Source organism: Oryctolagus cuniculus, chromosome 4 (genome assembly GCF_051225735.1).
Source record: "Oryctolagus cuniculus isolate XC-2025 breed Fujian yellow rabbit chromosome 4, ASM5122573v1, whole genome shotgun sequence".
NCBI lineage: Eukaryota > Metazoa > Chordata > Mammalia > Lagomorpha > Leporidae > Oryctolagus > Oryctolagus cuniculus.
Window position 1 is genome coordinate 8,211,929 of NC_142870.1, and position 27,789 is coordinate 8,239,717.

General features: G+C 55.2%; 1 protein-coding gene and 1 long non-coding RNA gene across 6 annotated transcripts in view; one reads left to right on the top strand and one right to left on the bottom strand.

Moving 5' to 3' along the window:
• SIM2 (SIM bHLH transcription factor 2) overlaps positions 1-27,789 on the bottom strand; it is a 43,853-nt gene that overhangs the window by 11,646 nt on the left and 4,418 nt on the right. For 2 of the 5 annotated variants that reach the window (XR_016232993.1, XM_051833637.3), the window contains exons 2-7: positions 24,066-24,148; positions 21,180-21,269; positions 14,451-14,559; positions 10,889-10,974; positions 8,199-8,398; positions 2,518-2,624 (exon numbers count right to left, since the gene is read on the bottom strand). Coding sequence is in view for 4 of the 5 variants with exons in the window: in XM_051833637.3 (XP_051689597.3) it covers positions 2,518-2,624; positions 8,199-8,398; positions 10,889-10,974; positions 14,451-14,559; positions 21,180-21,269; positions 24,066-24,148 (675 nt within the window). In the remaining variant the exon portion in view is untranslated. Of the gene's footprint in view, positions 1-2,517; positions 2,625-8,198; positions 8,399-10,888; positions 10,975-11,555; positions 11,701-11,740; positions 12,246-14,450; positions 14,560-21,179; positions 21,270-24,065; positions 24,149-27,789 lie in introns of those variants that run through there. The other 3 variants (XM_089331428.1, XM_089331427.1, XM_089331426.1) reach the window with 3 other exon arrangements.
• Positions 11,692-16,212, top strand: LOC149126887 (uncharacterized). The gene is made up of 3 exons (XR_016233002.1): positions 11,692-11,793; positions 14,682-15,228; positions 15,841-16,212. It is a non-coding gene; the product is annotated as an uncharacterized LOC149126887 (long non-coding RNA).

The window sequence follows — 27,789 nt, forward strand, 5'->3', positions numbered from 1 at the left end:
GAGGGTGCTGACTGGCCAACGTGCCTCGTCCCAGGGGCCCCACCCTTGCAGCTGCCTTCCTTTCGCCTGAGGGTGCCACTCGGGCCGGGCGGATGAGCCCCCGGCAGTGTCGGGGCTGCTCTGGGCGGTGGCGTGGCTCTCCTGCTGTGTGTAAGAGCCAAGGCTAAGAACTCTGGTCCAGGGCTTGGGTTTGGGTCCCCAACGTCTTAAGCTAATGGCATTAAGAGGGTGGAAACTTCCTCCGGAGGTGAGACCGGAGGCGGGACCAGACTGTGTGGGACCCTTAGGGCGCAGCCCCATGGTGGACGCGGCTGGCTCTGGAAGGAGACATGCACAGACGTGTCCTTCGCCACACCTCGCTCTGTCATCTCAGGATTCTGCCAGCAAGAAGGCTGTCTCCAGAGGACAAACCAATGGGGCCTGTTCCTGTCTTGGACTGTGACTCCCCCAAAGGTAGGGAGTCCCTTCCTTTACAAAGTCAACCTGCCTCGGGTATTCCATTGCAGTCCCGAAATGCCGACTGACACACTCCCCGCTGTCTGAGACCGTGCCTGCTGCCGTAGCCTCGTCAGTATCCAGCAAACCCAGTGCAGGGGAGACCGGGCGGATCTGGGGCCCGCGGTGGGTCTCAAAGCCACACCAGACTCTCCGGGTTGGGCGCCCTGCGTCCCTCTCGTCCTCGTGTCCTTCCAGCCGAGCCTGGAGTCACAGGACGGCAGTGACCACTGTCAGGATCGCTGTCTTCTGGGTCCCGTGCTTTGCTAATTCCAGCCCATTCGGAAGAGAAAGCTGTGCTCGGTCCAGGATCGAAACACTGCCGCCTTTGCTGTGTGTCCCATGGGAGCCTGGCCCTGCCTGCCCTTCCAGCCTCCCCAGGGATCACTGAACGGCTCTGTGACACATAGGAACCTTCTCAGGTTAAATCCCCGTGTGAGTATGTTAAGCCAAACACCTTCCAGATGGCCGGGGCTCCTATGGGATGGAGGCCAGGCTATGTCCCTGAGGTTCATGGAAACCACAGGGACTGGCCTACGGTCCTGGCCCAACACAGCTGCTGCCCCGCTGCGGGCCGCTGGGTCCCTGAGTCTCAGCTTGCTCACCTGGGAGATGGACACATGGCAGCCTGGCTCCTCCCACCACCACACCGAGGGGACAGCATCACTGCGTGAAAAACATCTGACCAAGACAGGGGCACGGGAGCCACCGCCTGGCATCACCGTGGCCTTCGCTAGCCTTCCGGAACAGGAATGCGGTTCCTTTCCCCTGGGGACAGTCTCGCTCCCCTCCCCCGGCCTGGAGGCAGGCAGGACCTGAAGGAAGATTTGAAGGCCGCCCTCGCCTTCCTCTGGGCTTAGAGGCCTCGCTTCCCGCCCTCCGGCTCTTCAGGGCTCTGCTCAGACGCCCCCACTCGTCCCAGAAGCTCCCCAGCACACACCTGCCTCCACGCGCGGGTCACATGGGCAAGTGCAGGTGCTGGCCTCTGTGTTCCGAGTGCCACTGTCCTCCCTTCCAGATGGACCTGGGGTGCCTGCCAGGGCGCCACGCCCTCTCCAAGCAGCGCCTTGTCCACCTGCCGACTGCTCTGACTTCTTTGGAGTACCCTCCCCTACGCTGCCCCCTCACTCTGTCCATCGGATCCGCGAGACGCCCACTCTGTGAGTGCCACTCTCTACCCTGTTCGCGCAGAATGTCTTCCAGCTCCTGCACCAGCGACACTGACCTTCCTTCCGAACACCACACAGCTGCTTCCCTGCCAAGCCCGAGAGTGACAGGGACGTTGACAGGGGACCATGATGTGGTCATTAAAGAGGCAGGAATTAAGAGTTGTGCTCGGCTCCCAGTCTCTGCACGCACAGCAAGGATGAAGCCGTGACCTCTGCCTGTGGTGACCTGGGGAGAGCCAAACTATGGTGACACCCAAGTGTCCATCATGTTCACTGGGTCCCCAGTCCATGCCCAGTGGCCAGACTGACAATGTGGCTGCAGACGGAGCCACTCACGGACCTGCTGTCCACCTCCAATGTGGCCCAGCAACCTGCCCTCTGAGGTCTCTTAGCTACCACAAGGCAAAACAAGAATAGGGGACATGGCACTGGCCACACTGCAGAAGGTCAAGTTCCTCTCCCCACCTGCACCAGGAAACGGCACCCCTGGACAGCAGGGGAGCAAGGTGTTTCACGCCATCCAAACTGGTCTCCGCCTGCATTTGGATTCAGGAAGGAAGTGCCACTCCTTTACACGCTCAGCGACTACAGGTTGCTCCACTGGCAAACCAAACACTCCGTCCAGGCTGACATCCCCTGGCCAGGACCCGCGGCCTCGAGGGGTTGAAGTCTCAGATCCACTGTCTAGACTCCAGGCCACTTCCCCACTACCCCACACCTCTCGGTCTCACTGAGAATGGCCAGGGAGCTGCCCTGAGACTGAAGATTCGGGGGCGATCCTTGCACCAAACAGGGAGGCCTGCGCTCTCTGCCCCCAGCGCCTCCTCCCCGGCCGGCAGGGGGCGCTACTCACGGAGGTGGTGCGCGTAGCGCAGGTGGAAGGCGTCGCAGCTGTGCACGTGGTGGTACAGCGTCTTCTCGATCAGATCCTGTGGCTCGTAGCCCGTCAGCTCGGTCACCCTAGGGGAGGACAGCGGCTCCATGAGTCACACGGCTCTGCAGATTACTTTTCATTTAAACTAATATTGGTTTTGCCAACTAATCAAGTGCTAAAAGGCTCAGGGGGTGGGGGGTGTGTGTTGGTTTTGGAAGCCGAGAATGATCTTTTTTACAAGAAGAAAGTCTTTGAACTCTAGCCCAGGGCAGGATGTAGTGCTATTTGTGAGCAGGAATGTTCTTCTGAAACCGCTGGCTAGGAGCATGTTTGGGATGGCTTCAGACTGCAGCCTTGTTCAAGGTCAAGCTTAGCTGAGGACGCCGAATGGTGAACTTTGATACCGACACTGGGAGAAAGCTCCCACAGGGAGAAAATACTCATCTGTGGGGGCCCGGGAGCACAGTCCTGGGTGAGCCCCTTTTTAAAAATTATTCTGGGAGCCGGCGCGTGGTGCCGCGGGCTAAAGCCCTGGCCTGAAGCGCTGTCCTCCCATATGGGTGCTGGTTCTAGTCCTGGCTGCTCCTCTGCTGATCCAGCTCTCTGCTATGGCCTGGGATAGCAGTAGAAGATGGCCCAAGTGCTCGGGCCCCTGCACCTGCATGGGAGACCCGGAAGAAGCTCCTGGCTCCTGGCTTTGGATTGGCCCAGCTCTGGCTGTTGCGGCCATGTGGGGAGTGAACCAGTGGATGGAAGACCTCTCTCTGTCTCTACCTTTCTCTGTAACTCTGTCTTTCAAATAAATAAAATAAATATTTTAAAAAATTATTCTGATAAAATTTACATAATATAAAATGCACCATGTTAGCCATCATGTGTGTACAATTCAGCGGCATTAACTCCTCTCACATAGTTGGGCAACCATCGCCACCATCCCTTTCCACCATTTTTTCCTGATACTACACAGAAACCCCATACCCAGGGACCGGCCACGTAGTGTGCACAGGCAAGCTGCCATCTGCAATAAGAGCATTCCATATGAGCGCCAGTCTGAGTCCTGGCTGCTCCACTTCCAGCCCAGCTCCCTGCTAATGTACCTGGGGAGGCAGCAGACGATGGACGGAAGATCTGTCTCTCTGTTTCTGTCTCTATCTCTCTCCCTCTCCTCTCTGTCTTTCCCTCTCTCTGTAACTCTGCCTTTCAAATAAACAAATCTTTTTTTTTTTTTTTTTTTAACAGGCAGAGTGGACAGGGAGAGAGAGAGAGACAGAGAGAAAGGTCTTCCTTTGACGTTGGTTCACCCTCCAATGGCCGCCGCGGCTGGTGCACTGCGGCCGGCACACCGCGCTGATCTGAAGGCAGGAGTCAGGTGCTTATCCTGGTCTCCCATGGGGTGCAGGGCCCAAGCACTTGGGCCATCCTCCACTGCACTCCCTGGCCACAGCAGAGAGCTGGCCTGGAAGAGGGGCAACCGGGACAGAATCCAGTGCCCCTGACCGGGACTAGAACCCGGTGTGCCGGCGCCGCTAGGTGGAGGATTAGCCTATTGAGCCGCGGCGCCAGCCTTCAAATAAACAACTCTTAAAAAAAAAAAAAAAAAAAAAAGGCGGCAGCAGCAGCTCCACATCCATTAGACACTAACTTCCCCAGCCCCTGGAAACTGGGATTCCACTTTCTCTTTCTAGACTTTCGTCTCTTCTGGCTACCTCGGAAGTGGACCGATACAATCCGTGGCCCTTTGGGTCTAGCCTCTCTCCCGTGATTGGCTTACATCGCATTCTGGACTTGGCTTTTCAATCCCCGTGCTGATGGACTCTTGGCATGCTTCCACACCTTGGCTATCGTACGTGAGGGCATTCAAATCCCTTCCACCCCCGACACTGTTAATTAGCAAGTTGCTCTCTGGACACTGCAGCTGAGTGATTCCCACTGAGGGGAGTCGGGGATGGCCGGGGAGCTTTAAGCCTGGGATCAGCGGAGACATGCTTCAGACCCCCAATTTTAACTCCCAAATACTGCGACTTAAGGTAACCTAAGCTCTCCCCTGACATGGGAACATTTTCCCAGTGTTTAAATGACACGGCCCGTCTTCGTTCTCATCAAGGCCCAGGCACATGAATTTCGCATCTCCGCTCTCCGAAGAAGAGTGGCCCTTGGCTTCCCAGACCACGCCACCAGCAGTCTTAGGACCGCTCCGTGTGCAGGGAGCTGGGAACCGTGCCCGGGGAGAAGGCGGCCCTGGCCACGCTGGTGACAGACACTCAGGAGCAGATGAAAGGCAGGGACAGGACTGCAGGGGGGTAAAAGTCTGCTGAGAAGTCAGTCCTGGGGACAGTGGGGCTGGCGGGGGCACCAAAGCAGGCGGGGGCTGGGGACTCTGCTGGCAGCAATAGGAAACCTTGGCTGTAAATTAAACCAGGAAACTTGACCTCGCTTTGGTTCTTTAAACCCGCTTCCCTTTCTGCTGCATTCTGCTCGGATTTTGCATCGTAAATCTTCAGGCTTCCCTGGAATGGCTCCCAGTTGGGGGACAGAAGGGCCCGAGGAAGGGGAAGCGCTCGGGAGCGGCCTGGGGCCACCTGGACCTTCCAGGCCCCTCTGAGTCTGGTTCTGTGGGGCGGGGACACTGTGTCTCCAAAAAGAGAGGAGGTGTCTCCGCCTCGTGGGGATGAAAGGGCTTCCCAGGCCCTCTGCACGTCAAGCAATAGAACAGCCGCCCTGAACGTGTGAATGCGTCAGGACACACGGATTACGTCCTCCATCAAGGTACACACTGGTTTTAAAAATTAAAGGGAGAGTGAAGGGTTTGGCAGGAGGCCCTCCTTTTCCCCCAAACTTCTAGTGTTTGAAGACCTATCATGCAATCTGCCAAACCCCAAACACGACCAGGTAAACCTAGCCTTAGCAAAAGCGCCAGCTCTACTTTCAAAGCGAAATACTGCAAAACCCTTAGGAACCACATTTCAGGTTATGCCGAGTCCTGATGCATCTGGGGTTGAGATGGGTGAGGTGTCACCACCCTTGTCCCTGTGACCTGGGGCTGCCGGGTCTCTGGCCAACCCCTCATCGTGGCTCCTAGGATCTGGGTGATGAAGCCAACATCTCCCTGTGCACTTGACCACCACTACCTCTTAGCACTGGACCAGCCCAGGCCCCTGTCCCCTTGATGCAGTGGCCTTTAAAGGCGTCCCAGCTAGAGCACACTGAAGACCTCAGGGACTGTGGACAATGCACAGCACCCTCTGACCCCTTCGCACCCCTGCCACATGACTGGAGTTCAGTAAAGGCCATGTGACGACCAGAAGCTTCCTGACACGGAGCGGGTAGGGACAGAAGCCTCCCCCTCCTACCCACTTGTGGGGTGCAGCACTCGCACCGAGGTTCGGGAGCCCCCACTGGCACTCAAGAAAGCCATGTCTGGGGGTCCCTCTGGGCAGTGGCCTGGTGCTGAGGCGACCTCATCTCTCGGCTGGGAAGACCCTCCTCACTTCAAAGCAGTGCGGACTGGACAATTTGAACAGACCCCCAACTCTCCTCTGGGGAGACTCCGACTTTTAGGTCCCCAAAGGGGTTTCCTACCAGGGCATGACACAAGGTGGGAGTCCAGCTGGCTCCTCCCTGGTTTCTTCAGTAATGACCACACATGGCTCATTTCCTTTGGGTGACTTTCAGATGTGGCTCCTGTGTCAGCAAAGGGCCCCTGTGACCTCGCATGCTGGGCTCTGAGGCAGGTAGCCCTGCCCCCTCCCTGCAAGTCCCTGTGGGCAGCTCCCCCCCAGATGGCTGCACTTGGACTTGCTCTTGGCCTGGAGTTTCTGGGAGGACAGTGGCCACTCTGAGCTGCAGTAACCATGACCTCAATTAATTTGTGCCTCCATCTTCTCCCCCCTCCCCCACAACAGGTAGATTTGTTTTTCTCAGCAAAGAATCAGTGAAGAGGGCGGGCGTTGCGGCACAGAGGGTTAATCCGCCACCTGGGACACAAGCATCCCACGCTGGGGGGCCTGAGTCCAAGACCCAGCTCCTCTCCCCACTCCACTCCCTGCGAACCCAACCTGGAAGGCAGCAGTGAGGGCTGAGCAGGTGAGGCCCTGCCACCCACACAGGAGACCTCGATGGAGGTCCCGGCTCCTGGCTGCAGCCTGGCCCAGCCTCGGATGTTGTGGATATTTGGGGAATGAACTAACTAGCGGAAATATCTCTCTGCCTTTCAAATAAATTAATAGACACAATTTTTTAAAAGAGCCTATATACATCCTCCAATATACCTTCAATCATCTCTAGATTGCTTATAATACAACGTAAGTACTCTGTAAATAACTGTTAAATTCTGTAATTTAGGCAAGAAAAGATCTGTTCAATCCAGTCCAGATATTTAGTTCATTTATTTTTAATACAAGGTTGGCAGGATCTGAGGAGGCAGAACCCATGCACACGGGGCCACAGCATCACAGAGAACCTCATCATATACGTGGCTACTATTTGTCAAATAATAAACCATGTATGAGGCCCACAGCCTGCCCTAAGGGTGCCCCCGCCATTCCAGTGCAGGCCCCCTCAGCAGGCCCTCTCCCAGGCCAGGCAACATGAATCAGGGCTGCTGCCTCATCCAATCCCCTTCCCTGAGCCCAGCTATGGACACAGTCCAGTCTCAGCCCCGCACGGCTGAGCCCCAAGCTGCACGGCCCCCTCCACTCACACTGCCCAGCACGAAAACCTTCTGTCGTTTCGTTTTAATGTGCTACCAACTCGGTAGAAACAGGAGACAGAATTCTGACATCACAGGGTGGGCACCTGGGCTGGTGGTCAAAGACGCCTACGTCCGTATCAGAGGACCTGGGTTCTAGCCCCAGCTCTGCTTCTGAGTCCAGCTTCCTGCTAACGTGCGCCTTGGAGGCAGCAGTGGCAGCTCAAGTGCATAGGTCCCTGCCACCCACATGGGTGCCACCTGGATGGAGTTCCTGGCTCCCAGCTTCAGCACTGCCCAACCCTAGCCCCTGGGGAGGGAACCAACACAAGGGAGCTGAGTGTGTGCCTTTGGAATACATTTTTAAAACTAAGAACCAAAAACATTCTAATATCGTAGGCCTTCCAAAGGGGCTAACTTGTACCCACGACACCTATTTCCACTTCCAACGCCAGTGAGATGATTAAAATACAAATACACTGAGTCCCGGAGCCCTCAGGCTGACACTAACCCTCCTCATTCATGGCTTGTTTCACGAAATCCCTTAAAAAAATATTTACCTGGAAGGGAGAGTCAGAGAGAGAAAGAGAGAGAGAGAGAGAGAGAGAGAGAGAGAGGAATCCTACATCGACTGGTTCACTCCCCACATGGACACAACAGCTGGGGCTAGGCCAGGCTGAAGCCAGGAGCCAGGAACCCCATCTGGGCCACCCACATGGGTGGCAGGGACTCCAGCGCTTGGGCCACCCTCTGCTGCTTTCCCGGACACATTAGCAGGGAGCTGATCACAAGGGGAGCAGCCGGGACTCGAATCATCTCTCCTTGATGGGACGCTGGCCCTGCAAGCGGCAGCTTAGCTCACTACTCCCTTTCCGATGACATCCTTGTGTGATTTACGCCTCGCTATGCTTTGCCTTCCTAGCACAGCTCGCAGGGTACAGTGTCCTCTGGACATGACCATGGCCAGGCTTACCTGGAATCCAGGAAAATCAGCTTCAAGTCGAGGCTGGCCCTGAACATGAACATGTTAGTGTGCAGCTTGATCTCCGTGATGGCACTGGGTGGGAGCGACTGGCCCACGGCCACCAGCCCCACGATCTGGTAGCAGGAGTCATACAGGGTCATGTCCAGCATGTACTGTCTGATCTTCAAGTAGCCGCTACAGTGGATGACCTGGGAAAGCAGAGGGCAGGGTCAACCACCAGCAGCCTGGGTCGGAGATGGGCACCCACTCCTCCTGGCTCATTTTCTCAAAGGCGCAGCCTCTGCTGAGCTGATACATACCCCACTCATTAATCAGAAGAAACGCAAATCTGAGGGTTGTCTTACCTGGTTGGCCATGTGCAAGTAACTCTACAAATCAGGGCTCTCTGATACATGATGGGTTTATACATAACTGATTCACTGCCATGTAATGATCAGAAACCCAACGAAGGCATTCAGAGGAGTTTCACCTGTTCCACATTGCTTGTGTCAGTGACTGAATGCTTCCGAACTTCCAGGAGTGTTGAATTTTTTAAAAAGATTATTTTTACTTCTTTATTTGAAAAGCGGAATGACAGAGAGAGGCATCTTCCATCTGCTGGTTCAGTCCCCAAACGGCCACAGCAGCTGCTGGGGCTGGGTCAGGCTGAAGCCAGGAGCCTGGAGCTCCATCCTGGTCTCCCACACGGGTTGCAGGGGCCCAGGTACTTGGACCATCGCCCACTGCCTTGCCTGGATGCATCAGCAGGGAGCTGGGTTGAAGTGGAGCACCTGGGACTTGAACCAGCATTCTGATATGGGATGCCATCCTGGCAAGTGGTGGCTTAATCCACTGTACCAGAACACCAGCCTGGGATTGAACTTGGCCTCTGTGTCACTTGACATGTTCCACCACTCCAGTAGATACAGAATTTGGTTTTAAAATGTCTTCACTTTTCAAATGTTTATATATTTACCTAATACTTCAAGATTTTACCCACTGATAACCAACCATACGCCAGGATGGCGGTACAGAAGCACTTCCACTTGTTTTAGCCAAAGCCACACAGGAAGGAAGCCACACATTCCCACGTCACCCAGAAACACCTGCACAGCCTTAAGCCTCACGACTGGAAGCGTTTACTTGGGTTAGCATCACCATCACAAGAGCAGTGTCAAGGGAGCTGGAATCTTAGCCTTAAACTCTCTTTTCAAGTACTCTGCCTCCAGGATTCCCGCACGCAGTCACAACGTCTAGAGCTGGAGGAAGTCCTGAAACCTTTCCGGCACACTGTGCCCTGGTGTGGATAAAGAAGCTGGGGACGAGGTGCTGTGCTTAGCTTCAGGTTAGACAATGGGAGAGTTACTAGCGACAGAAACAAGTCGGGCTCCAGGGCCCTGGAGGGTCTGTCAGGTGCAAGGCCATGCTGGGGGTCCCCACCCTGGGACGGCCAGCATCAAGTGCATCCACCACGCTGGGGGAGAAAGAGGAGCAAGGCCAAGGTCAAAGGGAAGGGCTCAGAGTGGGGCTCAAAGGATGGGCCAAGGGGAGACAGGCCTGGGGTGGAGGAGGCCCTGGGATGGGGGTGGCTGGGGACAACAGGAACAGAGGACAAAGGAGCAGAGGTAGCAAAGTGGCCTCCTCTTCACTTCACCCCCGCCCCTTCTCAGGGCAAGCACTCCTGAAAGTCTCCCAGCAGCCTCCAGGTCTGGGACCACAGAGGACAGCAGGGAAGTCTCCCAGAGGAGGGAGAGGAGCTCCTGAGAGGAGAAGGGGTTGAAGAGGCTGCAGTGTGAGCTCCCTGCCCCCTGCTGTGGGAGGGGCTGAGGAACGTCCAGGCAGAGCCCTCCACCAGGCTGTTACAGGCGAGCCTGCGCCTGGATTCTGGAAGTGACCAGGGCAAGCACAATGGCTGGCAGAGAAACGCAGCCTGGAAGACACGCATGCGGGCCTCAGAGGCCTGGCCACCTGCCGCCCCTCCCCTGCCATCGGCTCAAGTCCTAGATATAGAGTGGGGCACTGGTGCGGCAGTGGAGACGTCACGTGGCGCCCCTGCGTCCCCTGTGAGCCTTGATTCGGGTCCTGGCTCTGCACCCAATTCTAGTTTCCTCCTAATGCACACGCTGGGGGGCAGCAGGTGAGGGCCCAGGTGTTTGGGTTTCTGGCTCCTGGCTTTGGCCTGACCCAGCCCTGGCTGTGCAAGCACCGAGGGAATAATCCAGTAGATGGGAGATCTCGGTCTCAATCCCTCCCCCCACCTTTTCAAATAAATAAAATGTTTTTAGCAATAAGAAATGGGCAATAACCCTCCCTTGGAAGGGCTGTGGCTCCCTGGGGACCAGTGAGATACCGCAGTGAGATAAAGCCCCACTTAGCACCTGGGACAGCTCTGCTGTCACTGCAAAGCCCATCCCCACTAGGGGCGGAGATTTGTGGAACAGGCCGAGGTCAGAGCAGCGTCTCCGGGCTCCAAATACTACCGCTAGGCCCAGGGTTTGGCCCTAGACAGGGATTCTCAATAAACCGTGGTGCGGCTGGCCAGCCAGTCTGTCTGGAACAGCCCAAAAGCAGCCAGGAGCCCCGTGACTCCATTTCTACCTGGTGCGCAGGACCTGCTGGGCCCCTGTGTGAAACAGAACGGAAGACACAGCAAGACCCCTGCCCCGGTCCCTCCCACCCCGCCGGCCTGCGCCACCTACCTTGTATCCACTGCACGTCAGGCCCGCGTTTCTTTTCGCCAAGACACACTTCATTCGGAGGAAGAACGACCTCTCTAGCTCGTACTCTGAAAGCAGGAGTGAGGTTAGACCGGCAACCGTCCCACCGCTCCCCGTCTTCCTCCTTGCAACGTCCAGGAATTCCCACGGCCGCATCTACAGCCTGGACCCTGACCCAGTAAAGCACCTGCTGGGGGCTGAGCGCTGGGAAGGGAGTGGGAAGAGACTGGGCCCCACCGGCTCCAAACGCAGCCACTGCAAGAACCTGGCATCACGAGCAGGCCGGGCTGAGGCGCAGCTGTCGCCAGCCCTGAGGCCGGTGCCTGAGCCCCAGGAAGCCCAGGAGCACGGACTTGTCTCAGGGTGGCAGCGGCAAGCACAGCCCGTTCCCTGGCCGGGCAGCTCCAGCGGCTGCACTGTGGACTTCCAGGAGGCCCAGGAACCTGCAGCTGGGCCAAGGCCCGCGCCCTCCCCTCCAGCCCGGGAAGGGCCAGCCCCTTGTCTCTGTCTCCCGGGCAGCACCCAGCTCGCTGTATTTCCCTGGCTGAGCCAGCAAGATCTGAGTGTTGCAGATGCAAATGAGTCCCCTGATACACCGGCTGTGCTGCAGGGAGGGACACTCCGGGCGCAAACAGAGCGGCGCCCACACCTTGGGGGTGACCGCAGGGTCGCTCTGCGACAAATAAACAGCCACTCGGTGGAGGTTAATAAATTAATCTTTAAAGAAGCGGTGCACCAGGAATGGAAGCCCGGTTTTCCACCTTCCCCGAGGGCAATTTAAGGGTGCCTCAGAGTACCCTGCCTTCCCAGGCTCGGGGGGCCGCCATGTTTTACCCACAATGCCTCGGGCGGCCGCCTGCCGGAAACACTTCCGGGTAAGCTCCGAGGTGAGGACGAGTGCGCCTAAGAAACGTCACGTGGTCGCTGCCTGCCAGGGTGGGGGGGCAGCCCATTTCTCACCTGTTTGCCATGAAACAGGGAGGGCAGCTCAGCAGCGACCCCAACACTCCCAGCCGGCCCCGCCCCCTCGGCTGCGCCCCGATTCCCTGGCTCTCCGTTTCAGAAGCGCTCTTGCTGAGGCTGGGACTTGGGGAGGGAAAACTACACCCAGGGCCCGTGGGAGGAGCTCGCGCCCTGGGCGACTGTCTGACGGTGGAAGAGCAGAGTGGGGCTGCGGTGGGCTCTGAGCGGGTTCCAGACTCCGTCCCGGTCCAGCCGGAGCCTCGGGGCGTGAGCAGTGGCTTCTGCAGAGCCCTTACTCCCCGTGGCTTCCGCGAGGCCGGGCCTACCCAGGGACAGAAGAACCGTGGGCCATGGCTACCGTGAAGCCCGTGTCTCATCTCACGAACCAGTGCCCCAGCCTCGCCCTGGTAAGAAAGCATCAGACTTAAGAACCATTCCCGGGGTTGGAACTGGAGGCATAGAGCTGCACCTGCAACAGGGGTGACAACCGTCGCCTCTCCTCCTGGCCTCAGAAGGCCCCTCCCAGGAGGGCGCCCCAGACGCCCTAGAGTCATCACTCTTGAAGTATCTTCTTTGCATTGTGCTCCACTTTTCTTTTTTTTAATTTATTATTATTATTATTTTTGACAGGCAGAGTGGACAGTGAGAGAGAGACAGAGAGAAAGATCTTCCTTTGACGTTGGTTCACCCTCCAATGGCCGCTGCGGCCAGCACACTGCGGCCGGTGCACCACGCTGATCCGATGGCAGGAGCCAGGTACTTATCCTGGTCTCCCATGGGGTGCAGGGCCCAAGGACCTGGGCCATCCTCCACTGCACTCCCTGGCCACAGCAGAGAGCTGGCCTGGAAGAGGGGCAACCGGGACAGAATCCGGCGCCCCGACCGGGACTAGAACCCGGTGTGCCGGCGCCGCAAGGCGGAGGATTAGCCTCGTGAGCCAAGGCGCCGGCTAATTTTTTTTTTAAGATTTATTTTATTTGAAAGAGTTACAGAGAGAGAAGGAGAGACAGAGAGGTCTTCCATCCACTGGTTCACTCCCCAAATGGCTGCAGTGGCCAGGGCTGGGCCAGGCCAAAGCCAGAAGCTTCTTCCTCCAAGGCTCACACATGGGTGCAGGGGCCCAAGCACTTGGATCATTTTCTGCTGCTTTCCCGGGTGCGTTAGCAGGGAGCTGGATCAGAAGTGGAGCATATATAGCATGCCAGGTGTGGCAGCTTCCCCCACTACGACACAGGCCGACCCCTCCATTGGGGTGTTTTGGCCAAGCTGCATACCGTAGTCCAGTGTGAGGCCCATTAGTCACATGTCTGTTGGCCTCAGCAGATGGCTGGAGACAGTTGAAAGGCCAGGACCTCTTGAGGAAGTCCTGGGTCTCCCCAGCTCTCCAGGCAACTGTAATTTAAGGGGCCATTTGTGTAATAACCAAGGCTTCCTAACTGATCCGAGCCTACATTTCTTAAATGTACAAGTAAAATACATACAGTCAGGCACCAGTTCAAGACCCAGCTGTTTTACTTCCTATCCAGCCCCCTGCTAATGCGCCTGGGAAAGCAGCAGAGGATGCCTGAGTACTGGGGCCCCTGCACGCACATGGGAGACCCCGAAGGAGCTCAGGGCAAATCCCAGACATCGTAGACATTTGGGGAGTGATCCAACAGATGGATGATCTCTCTTTCTCTCTCTCTCCCCCTCCCTACCTCTCTCTCTGTCACTCTGCCTTTCAAATAAAAAAATACATCTTAAAAATACAATCACAACAAAACTGATGATACTGGAAAATAGTTATCAAAATACTTAAACATGTAATGACATGGATATGAAGTTGGTCTTTCATTAATACTTTAAATAACAAGAATCAGAGGCCGGCGCTATGGCTCCTGGCTCCAGGCTTCGGATTGATTTGGCTCTCGCTGTTGCAGCCATTTGGGGAGTAAACCAGTGGATGGAAAGATCTCTCTCTCTCTCTCTCTGCCTCTCTGTAATTCTGCCTTTCAAATAAATAAATATTTAAAAAAAAATAAAAACCAAGATTCAGTAGCAGGTCTCATATCTCCTAAAATTCCGAGGTAGCCACAAGCATACACGATAGGTTGAAATTTCCATAACAGCCTCAGAGTGAAAGGAAAATGCCTGGGATGTCTGTGGCCGGCAGAGCCACAGGTGCCAGTCATCCAGGGTGGTTTATGGTCTACAGCCATAAGCAGGGGGAATGCCGAATTTTCGCTTGGGAAGTACAGATGGAATTTTACCTGTGCAGTTTCACGCCGCACACCCCTCCCCACTGGATTCTGTCCTCAGAGGCTGCTCCCCGGAAATTTTAACCCAAGAGCACATTAGGGGAGCAGCCTTGGGTCACTTTTGTCTCCTACCTAGCACATAACGGGGGCTCGATAACGTTGGCTTAAAAGACAGAGGCATGAGAGCAAAGCCCCACTTGGTGAGGGCTGAGGGTTTGCGGGAGACCTGGGCTGGGCAGTCCTCCTCAGCCCACAGCCCCTTGGCAGGCGTGGGAAGCCCTCAGGTCATGTTCAAGAACAAGGTCTTGTTTGCCTTCTGGTCTCTCTGGGCTGGGCAGAAGTACCTTGGAGCAGGTGGTGGTGGAGAGGCTGGTGGGCCGTGAGCACAGCCGTCATCTCGTCGTGGTCGGAGGGGTGGATGTACTCGTAGATGCTGTTGCCCGTGAGTTCCACCTGCCGTGGGGAGGGAAAGGCAGAGATGTCACCAGCTGCTTGAGGAGTGGCTCCGGGCAGGGGGCAGGCGTGTCCCGGCTCCACACCCCGACACGACTTTGATCTCTGCTTACACCCCACAGGCGTGTCAGCTGTACCCCCAGGCTCCGGCCAGAGAGGCCTCAGCAGGAAGTACTGCAGGGTGGGTGATGAGCAGCACAGGCCTATGAGGGGCCCCCGGAAGGAGGCTGAAGCCACAGCCACTGCCCCTCAGCCTCCCGCTCGTGCTGCCTGCGGGACTGGCCACGCAGGGCCCCGGGCCAGCCGACAAGGGCCTGTCCCCCTCAGCTCGAGCCAAGCTCCTCCGGCGCTGTCAGGCCTCTCCCAGGGCCAGAGACGTGTCCCCAGCCTTCCTAGTCCAAGAGGATCCTCACTTCACGCCGCGGCTCCCGCCACGGGAGCAGCCGGTGTCCGCGTGACACCGTGACAGTTTCCTGCACGCTCACACACAACCTCCTTCCAGACACAGCCCGCCGGGCACACGGGTCCACTCTGGGCAGGGCGCTGCTGAGCAGGACCAAGTGGCAAGTGGCAGGAAGATGCCACAGTTAGCAGTCTGCACAGAGGTCCCAGTCTCATCAGGAACCCGCAGGTCTCAAGCCCTGGGCCCTCTTGGCCAGCATGAAACAGGTAATGAGAAAGAATGTTCTAGAAGTCTGTACCACCAAAGCAGCCTCCCGAGCTGCAGTGGGTGGGCCCTGTCTTTCGAGCTACAATCAACAGTGGAGGGTGGCCGGCAAGGACTGTGAGTCTGTGGGCCCCAGTATTGTCCAGGGGGACCCTGGGGGCAGTGATGTTATCTCTCCCCAAGCCCAGTGTGGGCAGAAACTCCAATCACACGAACAAGTCTCCCTGGATGACAAAAGACAGTTGATGGGCTGGGGGGTTGGAGGACTGAAGACTCCAAGGGGGGAGGGTGACCCATGACAGCATGAGAGGCTGTGGTGTGTCCCACCCCTGGCCACTGTCAGTCCTTTTAGGTGTGTGGCACTGTGGATTTCACTGGCGAGCTGTGGGCTCAGGCAGGGGAGAGACAAGGTCGTCCAGGGCGGGGGCAGCCCTGACAGTGCCACCTCGCACGGCAGCACAAGCTTAGTGACACGGGTCTCCTGGGAGCCACCGTCCCAACGCAGCTCCTGGCCCTCAGCTCTCTGCCTGAGACCAGGAGCCCTGCCGACGTGAGGGGGCGTCTCCCCGCTCCTTCCAACCCGTAAACACTGTGCGCGTGGCCTTCTCTTTCAGAGCAAATCACACTTCTGGCCCCCGCTAAGAAATCTGGCCCCTACACAGTTCCATTCTCTGCATTATTCATGGAATGTCTTTCCAAGATTACGCAAACACAGCCACAGACCCTTATTCCAGAATCCTCTGTCACCTCCCAAAAACCGAAAAAAAAAAAAAAAATCCCCAAATAGAAAGTGTTTGCAGTATCCAATCATTTCTCCCATCTCCACATGTTCACAGCGTAATGATGATTCTGGTCTGCTTGAAACTGTGTTTTGGAAAAAAGCACATGCATGATGTACCTTTAAGAGAGCTCTTCCCATGAGGGCATGTCAAAAAGTGCATGGAAGATGGAATGAAAAGGCAAATTAAAAAAAAGATAAATTTATTGTGGCACAAAAAATGTAAATTCTTGTCTATGGGGGGTCTTTGAAGAGTTTGTAGAAAATGTGTATTATGAAAAAGCTAGGCATGGACTTCAAGTCTTTCGCATGATAATAAACGTGTGTTTTAATTCCATTTTTTTCCCCCGAACTTCGGGGCGTGCCCCACGTACGGTACGCTCTGGAAAACTGGCCTGCGTGCTTGGTGGGCATGAACCTGCAGTTAGGTCTCACGGGAGCTGGGAGTGTTTCGAGTGGCCGTCCCGCGGTAGGCGACCAGGGCACTACAGGAGTTTATCAGAGCACGGAAACCTCCAAGGCTCTCTAGAAAGCAGAGCGGAAACGGTTTTAAAGCGAGAATCTTGGAATGATAAAACAGCCCTGACCTTCACTGGAAATTAGGGTTGACGGGGCGCTTCCTGTACGAGGTACCTGCCCGTGCGGCTGAGCTGCCTCACCACAAACCTTTTTTTAGAGAAATTGTGCTTGTCGCTATAAAACTCGCCAGGTCTCATATATCAGCCTTATTGAAACAGACCTTCGATGTGATACTTTAGTATTTGTAGAACCCTGCTAACTACAAAATGAATGGTCTTCCTACTAAGAGCTTTTTTATGTTTTGCTGAATGGCTTTCTTTCCTGCCAGGAAAATTCCATATGATAAATACAGCACTAAATGGATGGATTCTGTGCAGGACAGAGCCACTGGGCACTCGGAAAACGCACATTACTCTGCTTGGGGTGTTTTGCTGAGTATGGCAAATTAAGCATTTTAAAATAAGGTGGTTTGGGTTTCAGGGTTCAAGTTATGTCAACAAACATAAAACGCTGTCCTTTCTCTGTGTTTCAAAAGTGAAAAGGATTAGTTCTTATGGCTCCAAAGAGCTCTGTCGCCATTTTTATGGTTGTGTTTTTCAGCAATCTCAACAAAAATATTAAATTTTTCCTTATGCAGCTCATAAACAGCTATTGCATACACATCTATATTTATTTTAAAAAATGTATATTGGCTACCTAAACACTACATCATGCAGGCAAATTTCCTAAGGAAATTTGAACCACAGGGATATGTAAAAATGTACATGAGGGTACTTTATAAAGGTGTATGGGACAATAGAATTAAAAGACACTTTTGTTGCGGTGCAGCAAAATTTGCAATCTGTACATGCGAGGAATTTTCAAAATGTTCATGGAAAATGCAGATCATGAGAAATATGCACAGATTTTCAGAATCTCTTGCACCAAAATAAACTTGTGTTTTAATTCATTTCTCCCTAACCTTTCGAAGCCCCCTCATAGAGCAGCCATCCCGGGCTTTCTCCCTCCCTGCCTCAACTATAAGCAAAATAATTGTGTTGACCAAAAAACACGGAGCTAAATCATGTACTAAACAGGCATGGTTATAGCTCTTCCCTTGCCAAATAGCCTGAGCTGTTCTGTAGGTATGACACGTGTGGGCCCATGTGCGTGTGCACATGTGTGTGTGCCTACACCAAGCGGAGCGTAGGGATCAGAAACCTCTATTTCCTAATACTTGGACCCTGGACTAAGGAGTCAATTTGAATTTTGTGGTTGTCGCTTTCATTTTGAAGTACAAAAGTTGGACAGCAATGATCACTTGTTTACTAGTTTAAAAGCACACATAAACATAACAAAGTCAAAAGAAGTAGGTGTCTTATTCCAACACTTAAAAAAAAAAAGTTAGGGGCCAGCGTTATCGCATAGCAGGTAAATAAGGCTGCTATCTGTGATGCCAGCATTCCATAAGGGCACAAGTTCAAGTCCTGGCTGCTCTACTTCTGATCCAGCCTCCTGCCAAGGCACCTGGGAAAGCAGCAGAGGATGGCCCAAGTGCTTGGTCCCCTGCACCCATGTGGGAGATGAAGCGCCTGGCTCCTGGCTTCAAGCCTGGCCAGCCTTGGCCACTCTGGCCATTTGGGGAGTGAACCAGTGGATGGAAAACTCTTCTCTCCCTCTCTGCCTTTCAAATAAATAAATCTTTTTTTTTTTTTTTAAAAAAAGGGGGTTAATAAGGTTAATAAAAGGCGTGCTTTATTATGGATGGGCTTATAACCATAAAGAACCATTTTTGCACCTACACATGGACACTTCAGAGACAGAGTTCAGACAGTTCAGGCCAAAACCGAAATGAGAGACAAACTGCCACTCTGTTGCATTTTCACACACTGCTGGCAGCCCTGGGGGTGTCTGTTCCCCGTGAGTATCCCACAAGGAGTTTCACCCTGACTTAGCGTGAAAGACTGGCCCTTAGCGAGGTCATGTCATGGAGGGTGATTGGAAGTTCTCAGAATACAGAAGAGCACCTTGCAAATACAAGCCGGGGTGACCACCACTGTCCTTGGAAAACCCATCCCAAAGAGGACTCCGACTTCTTCCCTAACACTTTGCTTCCTAAATCAATCTTTAATAACACTTGCATGTTCTCTGTATTAGCTCAACTTTGTGTGAATAACGACAATCATCTAAAAGTGCAAACAACATCAAACAGCAGCGACTGGAGCATCCTACCCAGTATTTCTGTTACCATTTAAGAAGACACACACACACACACACACACACTCTCTCTCTCTCTCTCTGTGATTCTGCCTCGACTTCCTTCTGGGCATTTAATCAGGAGCAGGAGGTAGAGCTGAGGGGGAATTTGTTGTCTCTTACTGCAACAGCACACCATGAACACTCCCACACACTTCCATGGGCCCCGCTGGCACCGCATGTTGGCACGGATGCCCGCACAGCCCCGCAGGGAACAAACGTGGCCGCAGGAAATCAGCGCGACTTCTCTGTTCTCAGTTTTTCATTTCTGCTGGGAAGGCCGAGACAAGAGTTCGGCTACACTTCCTTGGGAACGGTGGGACCCACGACACGAGGGTTCCTTGCTGCCTGACCATCAGCACAGAATCCAATACTCTGACCTGGGAGGGTGCTTGGACTCTCTTCGGTGGAGTTGCGATCAGCAGGCATAGTTGTCATCTCTCCAATATTTTGGTTATTCTTAATTATTGTGGCCATAATCAATCCATCCTATTTCCCCAGTAGAAACAGACAGAAAGACAGAGGAATAGGATGCTAGACCGAGCAGTCTGACCGAACAAACGAGGTTACCTTGGGATGTGCACGGCCCTCAAGCATGGGCCAGGCCACTCCAAGGACAAAGCAGCAACTGTGTGCTGTCAAGTGGTGTGGGTGCCTGAATCGTGTGTAGTTTGTAAACCACATGAAACGGGTACTTGGATGAGTTTCTCACCATGATCCTCAAAGAGGGCTCCAACACCCGTTATTTTATAATTTAAGTGGTGGTTCACGGAGGGTCAGTATCTACCCTATCAGACCATGAAAACCTCACAGCTGAGTGCATTTCCCTTTTTTGTTTTGTCTGCTAGGGAGCTCAGACCTAAGTTAAATATTTGACGTCAGTGACTTTTTGTGACAGTTTTGACCTGTCATTGTAAACATGCGTGAAATGTTTTGTTGTGTTTCTGACATTACTAAACCTATCCAAGTGTTTATTAATCATAACTAGAAAAGGCAGTAATGTAATCAAGATCATTTCATGGAGCAGCTCAAGAATAAAAGCCAGCCTGGGTGGAACTAAAGGAAGCCTGAATCATTTTTAATAGGACAAGATGGAAATTAAAAAAAAAATCATGGAAAAATGTGGAAATAGTAAATTTCATATTCTCAACAGCATTGGCACGCCACATGACCATGAGACAGGGAGGTGTAAAACCCAAAGCCCAGTGGGCCGTGTCTGTGCGGTCCAGTTCACAACAGGAGGAAAAGGAAGAGAAGTCTCCAAATAGCTCGAACCTGGGATTTGCTGTACAGGGGTTTGCATAAGAAACGCCCCGGCACACAGACCCACCAGGACAGGCATAAAGAGGCACCTAGTATTGGAAGGGAACATTGTAAACAAATGTTAACAAGTTAAAAAAATAACTGTATTTTCAGAAGAAGGCAAGGAACATGTCAAATGTAGGCTTCCAAATCTGATAATTCGGTTTTTCGAGGAGGATCTCTGAGCCCCACCAACTAGCAAGCTCTCTCTGGGCTTCAGCACACTGGAAGGCTGGTGTGCTACAGACTGGGGGGCTCTCTGGGGCCCATGGTCTGTGTCCGTCACCAACTCCGCTGTGTCCAGTTGTGATGAAAACTCCCACAACGTGAAGGAACTCTTGAGACTTTCAGAAGTTCCGCCCACATTTGCAAATGGGACCTGTGGGCCAGGCTCCCCCGGGGCCGTGCCCTGGGCCCAGGCAGCAGCTGACTCCTGTCCCAAAGCCTTGGTTTGATGTGGATAAATTAGGTTCACTTTCCCCAAGGGATGGCCAACTCCCTTTTAAAAGATGGTTGCCCTTTTCCCTAAAAATTGGTAATCTTTAGATCTTCAGATATACTAAAGGAACCCGAACCTCGCTGTGCAAAACAGTAGTAAACCGGATTTTACGAGTTTCTATCACAGGCATATAAAATGCTTTACTGAAACGCCCACTGAACTGGAAAAACTCAGGAGAAACGACCCTGAGCTCCATGTGAACACTCATAAATCTCCCACTCCCCTTTCAGTCTCCCCAAAGCACACTCTGCAGAAAACCCGTGTCTCCGTCAGCACCCCGCTCTCTGCACAGCAGTGCACAACGCATGCACCCAGCAGCTCCTGTGCACAGCGAAGTCTCCCTCAGTGGGGCTCTTCTCCGCGCCAGATAGTCCAGGGGATTAGACACAACCTCAGAAGACGGATCAAAGATACAGGGATCCACTCCCAGGGCAAAAAGGAAGCCAAAGAGCAAAATGTAGCACTGGGGAGATCCCACCCTAAGAGGAAGATTTGGCAAAGCGGGATTGGGATTCCGTTCACACACAAAAGCAGATGTTCAAACAGAGGTGGGAGGGCTGTGGAGTCGTGCAGACACTTGGTTTGCTGTTTTGGTTATGGGTAAAGGAGGCAGTACCTACCTGAGACAAGCCCAGGTGCACAGAAGCCGTCTCGGATATGTACATGATTTTGCCATCAGATGCTACCACAAAAACAAATCCATCGAGAGTCTGCAAAAGAGAAGGCGTCGGGGTAAGAGAGGAGAGTTGTGCGTTAGAGTGCGGCTGGCAGGGGTGTTCCGCTGGGAGGAAAAGCATCCCGTGTGATTAAGAATGCACGCGCTGGTGCAATGCAGAAGCGCCATAAGAAAGACACTCAAGGTTTAATTCCCAGGCCAGGCTCTCCAAGGCTTTTAAAGCACTTAGAAAGAATCTTACAGCCACATCACAAAATCATGCAAAACAGTTGAGAATTCCTATCATGCCCGGTTTAAATGTAGTAGCTTTATTGTTTGGAGTTATTTCAGCACTTAGCACAAATCCGGAGTTCTATAGTACTTGGGGGGAAATCTGCCACTCCACAGACCATTTTATGTCATAATTGGCAATCGCTTATACCACTAGGACACAGGGTTTATTTGCCACAATTTTCTAGTTACCCCTAAGTACCACTTTCATAATAAATTCCGAACACTACCACTCCCCAGGAAATAAAACAAAATACTCGGCTATTTTACTGGACTGTGTCTACAGAATTATTTATTTAGAACTTATAAGAGATCAAATAACCTTAGCAAAATTCAAGGGGAATGAGTATCCACTTCTGAAAAATGAAAGCTATCCAAATGAAATTCTAATTTTGCCTACTTTGGCTAGCCCTCAAAAACACAGAGTGAAATTATAAGAGGTAATTAGGACAAATAAAAAGGTAATGATTATGTATGTCAAGGATAAAAAAAAGACTAAATTATTCTTGAGAAAGGAAACTCTTTTATTTACCCATTCAGGTTTTAGATCAAGAACCAAAGAGAAGCAGTAAAGTTGGTGACAGACCAGTACAACCCACAATGCTACCCCCATAAAAATATTCCAAATTAATTTCTGGCCACAATTTCTATTTTTACAGCATATAATTGAAACCAGATCACCTTCGGTTTTTCTAACGCACCCCTCCCGAGGTGCGGGGCTAGCAAAGGTAGCAGAAGTGAAACTTGAAGGATGCCTTGCTTTCTCCAGTTGCCAACAGTTTACTGCAAAAATTCTTGGCCAACGAACCGTCAGTGCCATTCCTTGGGTTCGGACTGGAATCAGGATGTCCCAAGAAGCCTTACTCTCCAGGGTTCCCACCGAGCTCACGAGAATCATTCCCCAACTAACCCTTTCAGAAACATAAACTCTCAAGGCAGGAATGTTTTGGGCCATTTTGCTTACTTCTTCTTCTCCAAAATCGTTTAAGAGAAATATATTTAATGGAATGCATGTCTCCCAGTATCCAGGACAAAGGAGTGGGGGGGGGGGGAGAACGATCATAATTAAATTTTAAAAGTTGCCAGCAGTAGCCAAAATGTTAAGACTCTCGTTGGGGAATGCTGAGCGCGCCTTGCTAGCTTCCGGTCACCTCCCGGGCTGCCGCGGGTACGCAGTGCAAGGAACCCCCGCACATGCCGCCCCGGGATCAGAGAAAGAGCGCAGCAGCGGCCAAGTCGGGGGCTGTAGCCTCTGCCCGCCACTTAGATGTCCCTGATGTTTAGTGTCACTTGGAACAGGCAAGGGCAGGAGGCAGGCAGAACGCTGCGGCTGAGCTGGCGCGGAGTTAGGGCCCACGCGAGGGCGCGAGCCCGGCTCCCGCGCGCCCTTCCCCGCCGGGCCGCAGCCCCGTGCGCCCTAGGTGGCGAAAACGCCGCGTGCCAAAATACTCCCCAGTGTCATCTCCTCCCCAGTGCAGGCGTGTTCAAAAGCAAACCCCGACCTGGGCATCCGGGGGCAAAAGAGGTTTGCAAAGATCTGCTTTTCCTGCAAGCGCAGCTCCTGGCTGACCCAAGTCACCGCATCCCGCAGCCAACTCCCCATCCACCACCCACCCCGTTAAAGAAAACACAAATTGGAGACAGGAAATGCAAAACAGTTTTCGGTAGGCATTTTTCGATGGCAGAGACAAACGACGGGAGGAGCGGGGGAGGGGGGGATGAATAGAGTCCTTGAGGAGCCTCTGGAGCAGGCGTCCGCAGTGCCCCTGCCCACGCCAGTCGCCAACCTGGAAGTGGCGGGGCGCGTGCGGGTGGGGGAACCCAGCCCCAAGCGCTCGCCCCGGCGCCGCGCGCCCCTCGGCTGCGGGCCCTGGACGGGGGTGCTGCGTTCCTGACCCCAAGCCGAGCCAGGTGAGCCCAAAGGCCACTCCACATGGGCTCTTCGGCTGTACTGTTTGGGTCAGCTGGTCTCCGCCTCTTGCTGTGTTACCCGAGACCCGTCCCCTAACCTCGTTGAGCCTCAACTTCCCTCCCTGGGGGCGAAAAATGGAGTTAAAACCCCACCTGGAACCCACCCTAGGTGAATAGTGAAGGGAGATGACACAGTGGGGGCTTTGAAAGGAATCTGGCTCGTGGGGCCAACTGTTTCAACATCTTGGTACTGCCGCCGCCTTTGGGCCGCTGCAGCCCGAGCTTACAGCGGATGCACCGGGCTCAGCGCGGCCGGATCTCTCCTTGCCTGCACCAGAGCCTGGCGCAGGGCAAGCGCACGGCCCACGCTGCCCTGGAAGTGAGGTTGGAAAGGACTTCGCCACACCCAGGGGAGCCGTTCGGCCTGTGTCTCCGCTGGGTTAAGTCCCCAGGACTGGACCCTGGCTACACCCCATGATCCCTCCCGGGGCGCCGTCCTCGACCTCCGGCGACCTCTGCAGCCTGGGCTCTGGCCTATCAGTCTGCCTGGCGCCGCTCGGGGAGGAGACACCTCGAGGCCGGGTGGCAGCGCTGGAAGGAAGCCCCTCCCCCCCGCCCTCCACGCTTCTTTCCCGACTCGGGGCACTACCTGCAGCAAGTGTGATCCCAGCTCCTTGGCGACGCTGTCCAGGGGTCCGGCGCGGCTGGGCTGTCCCCAGGCGTCTCCTAGACCTGCACGAGGAATAAAACAAACCAGTGAACCGCAGCGTCCAGCCCGAGGCCAGGGCGCCGGGTGGAGCGCGGGGAACCCCCGCACCCCGCGCCTCCGCCCCGAGCCACCGCCTATGCGCTCGCCTCGCCCAAAGCCCTCAGTTAGGAGCAAAAAAGCCGGAGGAGCAAAGCCCGCCGACGCCTCCAGCCCAGGCCCCCTGAGCACAGGGAGCCCGCCTGGCCCCCAGCTCCCACGGGTCGCCCACGTGTTCACGGCTCTGAAATTGCCATTTTATTTGAAATGCCACAAAGTAATCTAATCTGCTTTGAAATCGGCCATCCTCGGAGCCAAACGGGGATATCGATTAGACCCGTAAATATTTCCCCAAGGATCCCACCCCTCCCGCCTCCCCACCCTTCCCCAGCGCCCAGGGCAACTCGGCGTCCTCGGTCCCCACTCCGCCTGCTGCTTCGACCACCTGTCCTCGTGCATTCTCCCTGGGCCTCTCCCCGCACCCTCCCTGGGGGGCTTCCCGGCGGCAAACCCCCAATCTGCCAGCCGCCAGAGAGCCACGTGCACACTCCACGGGAACTGGGGGTGTCTGCTGTCACATAATGGGGGTCCCCCAGGCCCTCACTCCCTGACTGGACCCCCCAACCCCTCCCCAAGGGCACCAGTGCCTACAAAAGCGCTCCTGGGGTCCCCTTCTGCCTGCGCCCTGGGCCCAGCTCCTGTGACCCGGAGGAAGCTCGGGCCCTGCGGGACAGGCGCTCAGTGCGGGCTGGGAGCCGTGCCCGGTCGCTCCACTGAGCACCCGATTCGCAGCTCCTGCCGTTAGCGCCCAGGCCCCGACACTAGGCAGCACAGGCCGCTGACCGCCGCTAAGTCCCACCCTCGCCCGCAGAGAGCATGTCCGCAGGTCCCCAGCCGCCCACGGAGCGCGCATCGCCGGTTTCGGGGTGGGCTGTGGGCCCGCCAGCGGGTTCCTCTGGACCACCCGCCAGCGCAGGGCCACGGGTCGGGAGCCACTGAGCGGCTGGCACCGGCAGGGAGCAGAACGTGGCCAGCCGCGGTCAAGCTGGTGAATGCGGGGAAGGAGCGCAGAGCGCAGAGGCGCAGCGCCCAGCAAGCGGACAGCCATGAGGGGGTCTCTGGGAGTCTCCGCTCCGGCACGCTGGGTCTCCCATTGCCCCCGCGGGCGCCCGGAGCACCGCGGCTTCTGCAAAGCTCCATCAGAGGTGAAACGCGCACCCCGCGGTGCGCGGCTGAGCCCCGCCGCTGCAGGCGCGTGTTCTTCAGTTTCCTGGGCGCTGGGAATCAGAGGCTTGTCCGGGTCTCCCCATGGGGAATTGGCCAATTTCCGCGCGTCCTGGTTTCCCGGGTCCCCACGCAGCTGGTGGCTCCACCACGGGAGGAGGGGTCTTCACACCCCCTGAACAGGTTACCCGTGACCACACCGCACAGGTCCTTCCTCCGCTACACCCGGGCGGGCAGCCTGGTGGCGGAGGCGTTTACTCCATTTAACCAGCAACAGAAAATACCGAAAGTCAGAAGTCCTGGGGTTTGAGTGAGGAAACAATTTAATAAGGATTCAGGAACTGATTTCTGGAAGTGGACACGTGCACCCTTCGCTGCCCTGCCTCTGGTCCCTTCCCAGCGAACCTGTCCTCCCCCCGGTGGCGGAAGGATTTGGGGGGCCCCTGGACCTGTGGGAATAATCCCCAGACCCCGCTGCCCTGCCCAGCGCTCCCAAAAGCCTTGCCGAAGAACCGGGTTCTACCGACAAAAGTGCTTTGAGCTCACGGGACAATTTTCCCTGTCGTTCAAATACCCCCACGCTTCAAGAAAGCCTGTTCACGTCCATCATTTTAACTTTTTCCTTGCAGCTTCCCGATGCCCCCGCTGTGCCGGCGGAGCTCTGGCGTGCTCGCCCCTTTCCGACCGGGACAGGACTGTTTCCCGAGCACTCCCCCTCCCCCCCCCCCAACACACACACCTCACCCCGGCCCGGTGGCGCTGCCAGCTCTTCCATTAGAAACCGCTGTGGGCGAGGTCCTTTTACTAAGCCCATAAAAATCTACTTTGGGCTGAATGCAGAGAGACTAAATAAGGTAAGGTTTGCAAGGGGGAAAATCGTTTTGATACTGTAAAGCGAGATACCTAGCTGAGGAGCCAGCCGCTGAGTACGTGGCCTTTATCTGCACCTAACAAAGGACTTTATTTATTTGAAAAAAAAAAAATGGGGAGGGTACAGAAAAAGTCTGAGTTTAGCAGTGTTGGTGGTCTGGGGCCAGGAGATCCTGGGAGCCCCTGGCAGCCAGTGGGTCTGGACTGTGGGTCTGGACTTCCCCACCACACACACACACACACACACACACACACACACGGCAAGTTTCTGGGGGACCCTGAAGTTAGGGGGCATGAGCGGAGGCTCAGTCAGCCTACAATGCCCGCCCCCCCCCCCGGCAGTGGAGGCGCCCCCTTTTCCTCTCAGCCTCCCGGAGTTTGTGGGTGCAAGCACTCTGCTCGGTGTCCTTCCGAACCCCAAGGGACCACTGCCTAAATAGGGTCCCTCCTCTGTGCGCACTTGGTTAGTCAGTTAACAAACTGCTCCTGAACAAGTGTTGTATAGGGGTCCCAGCCAGGCCAGGGGGTGCCTCCAGACACAGGTCACAGATTAAAAACAGCCCGAGGCCACACAAATGAGCCATCTGGGAAAGAAAACCACTCCTCGCTGGGGGGCCGGCTGGGACCCTCTGGGACCAAGGGGCACACTGGAAGGAGCCAGCCTCCCCTCTTCCAGCCAAGCGGCCGCTGTGACCCTGGGTGCAGCCAGGAGTCCCGGCCTGGATTTTGGAAGAATACCAGGTTACTGGCCGGTCTCTCATTTCCTGGGGCAACCTCTGGTATCTAAAAACGGTGACCAAGAACCTCCACAGGCACCTGTGAACATGGAAGACAGGGCTCTGGGAGAGGGAACACCCAGTAGCCCTGGCAGGGAGCCGGCGGGGTCTGCAGGGGTCTCACCTCCCTGGCTCGAGGGCCCATCCTGCCAGTGGGCCGGTCTGAGCTCCAGCCGGGCCCTGACGCTAACCTTTCCAGCGTCTAGAAGGCAGGCGTTTGGGGACTTCCTCCGCTCTCCCACCGCCCCCTCCCTCCAGCCTTCCCTGGCCCCGTTATCCCAGACCCTCTTCCTCCCTCTAACCGCGCTCGTCGGGGAGCGGAGGGCGTGTTTTTGGGGTCCTCGGCTACCTCAGCGTGTGAATCACTCCCAAGTCAGACGCACAGTCCCCAAGGTCGCTTGGGAACGCCCGCGCCCATCATCCGGATGGCGCTCACACTCAATCCAGAGCACGACCACCTGCGGGGCTGGGGGCCCTGGAGGCTCCATTCGGGGGAGCCAGAAGCGCCCGTGGCTCGCGCTCCCATAAGGACCCTCTCTGGCCGTGGGATCCGGGACACAGTCGTTATATAGGGGTTCCTGCGGCACACTTCGTGCACTTTCCAGTCTCAGAACCCGGTTCTCCTCTGAGCGCCGCGGGAGAACCGGGGTGAGGGGCAGAGAGGGGCGACGCCCCAAATCGGCCGGGAACCAGAGGCTTCAGCCCCGACTGCCCGCTCTTGGACAACCGATGGGGTCTCCGTGATCGCCAGCCCTCGG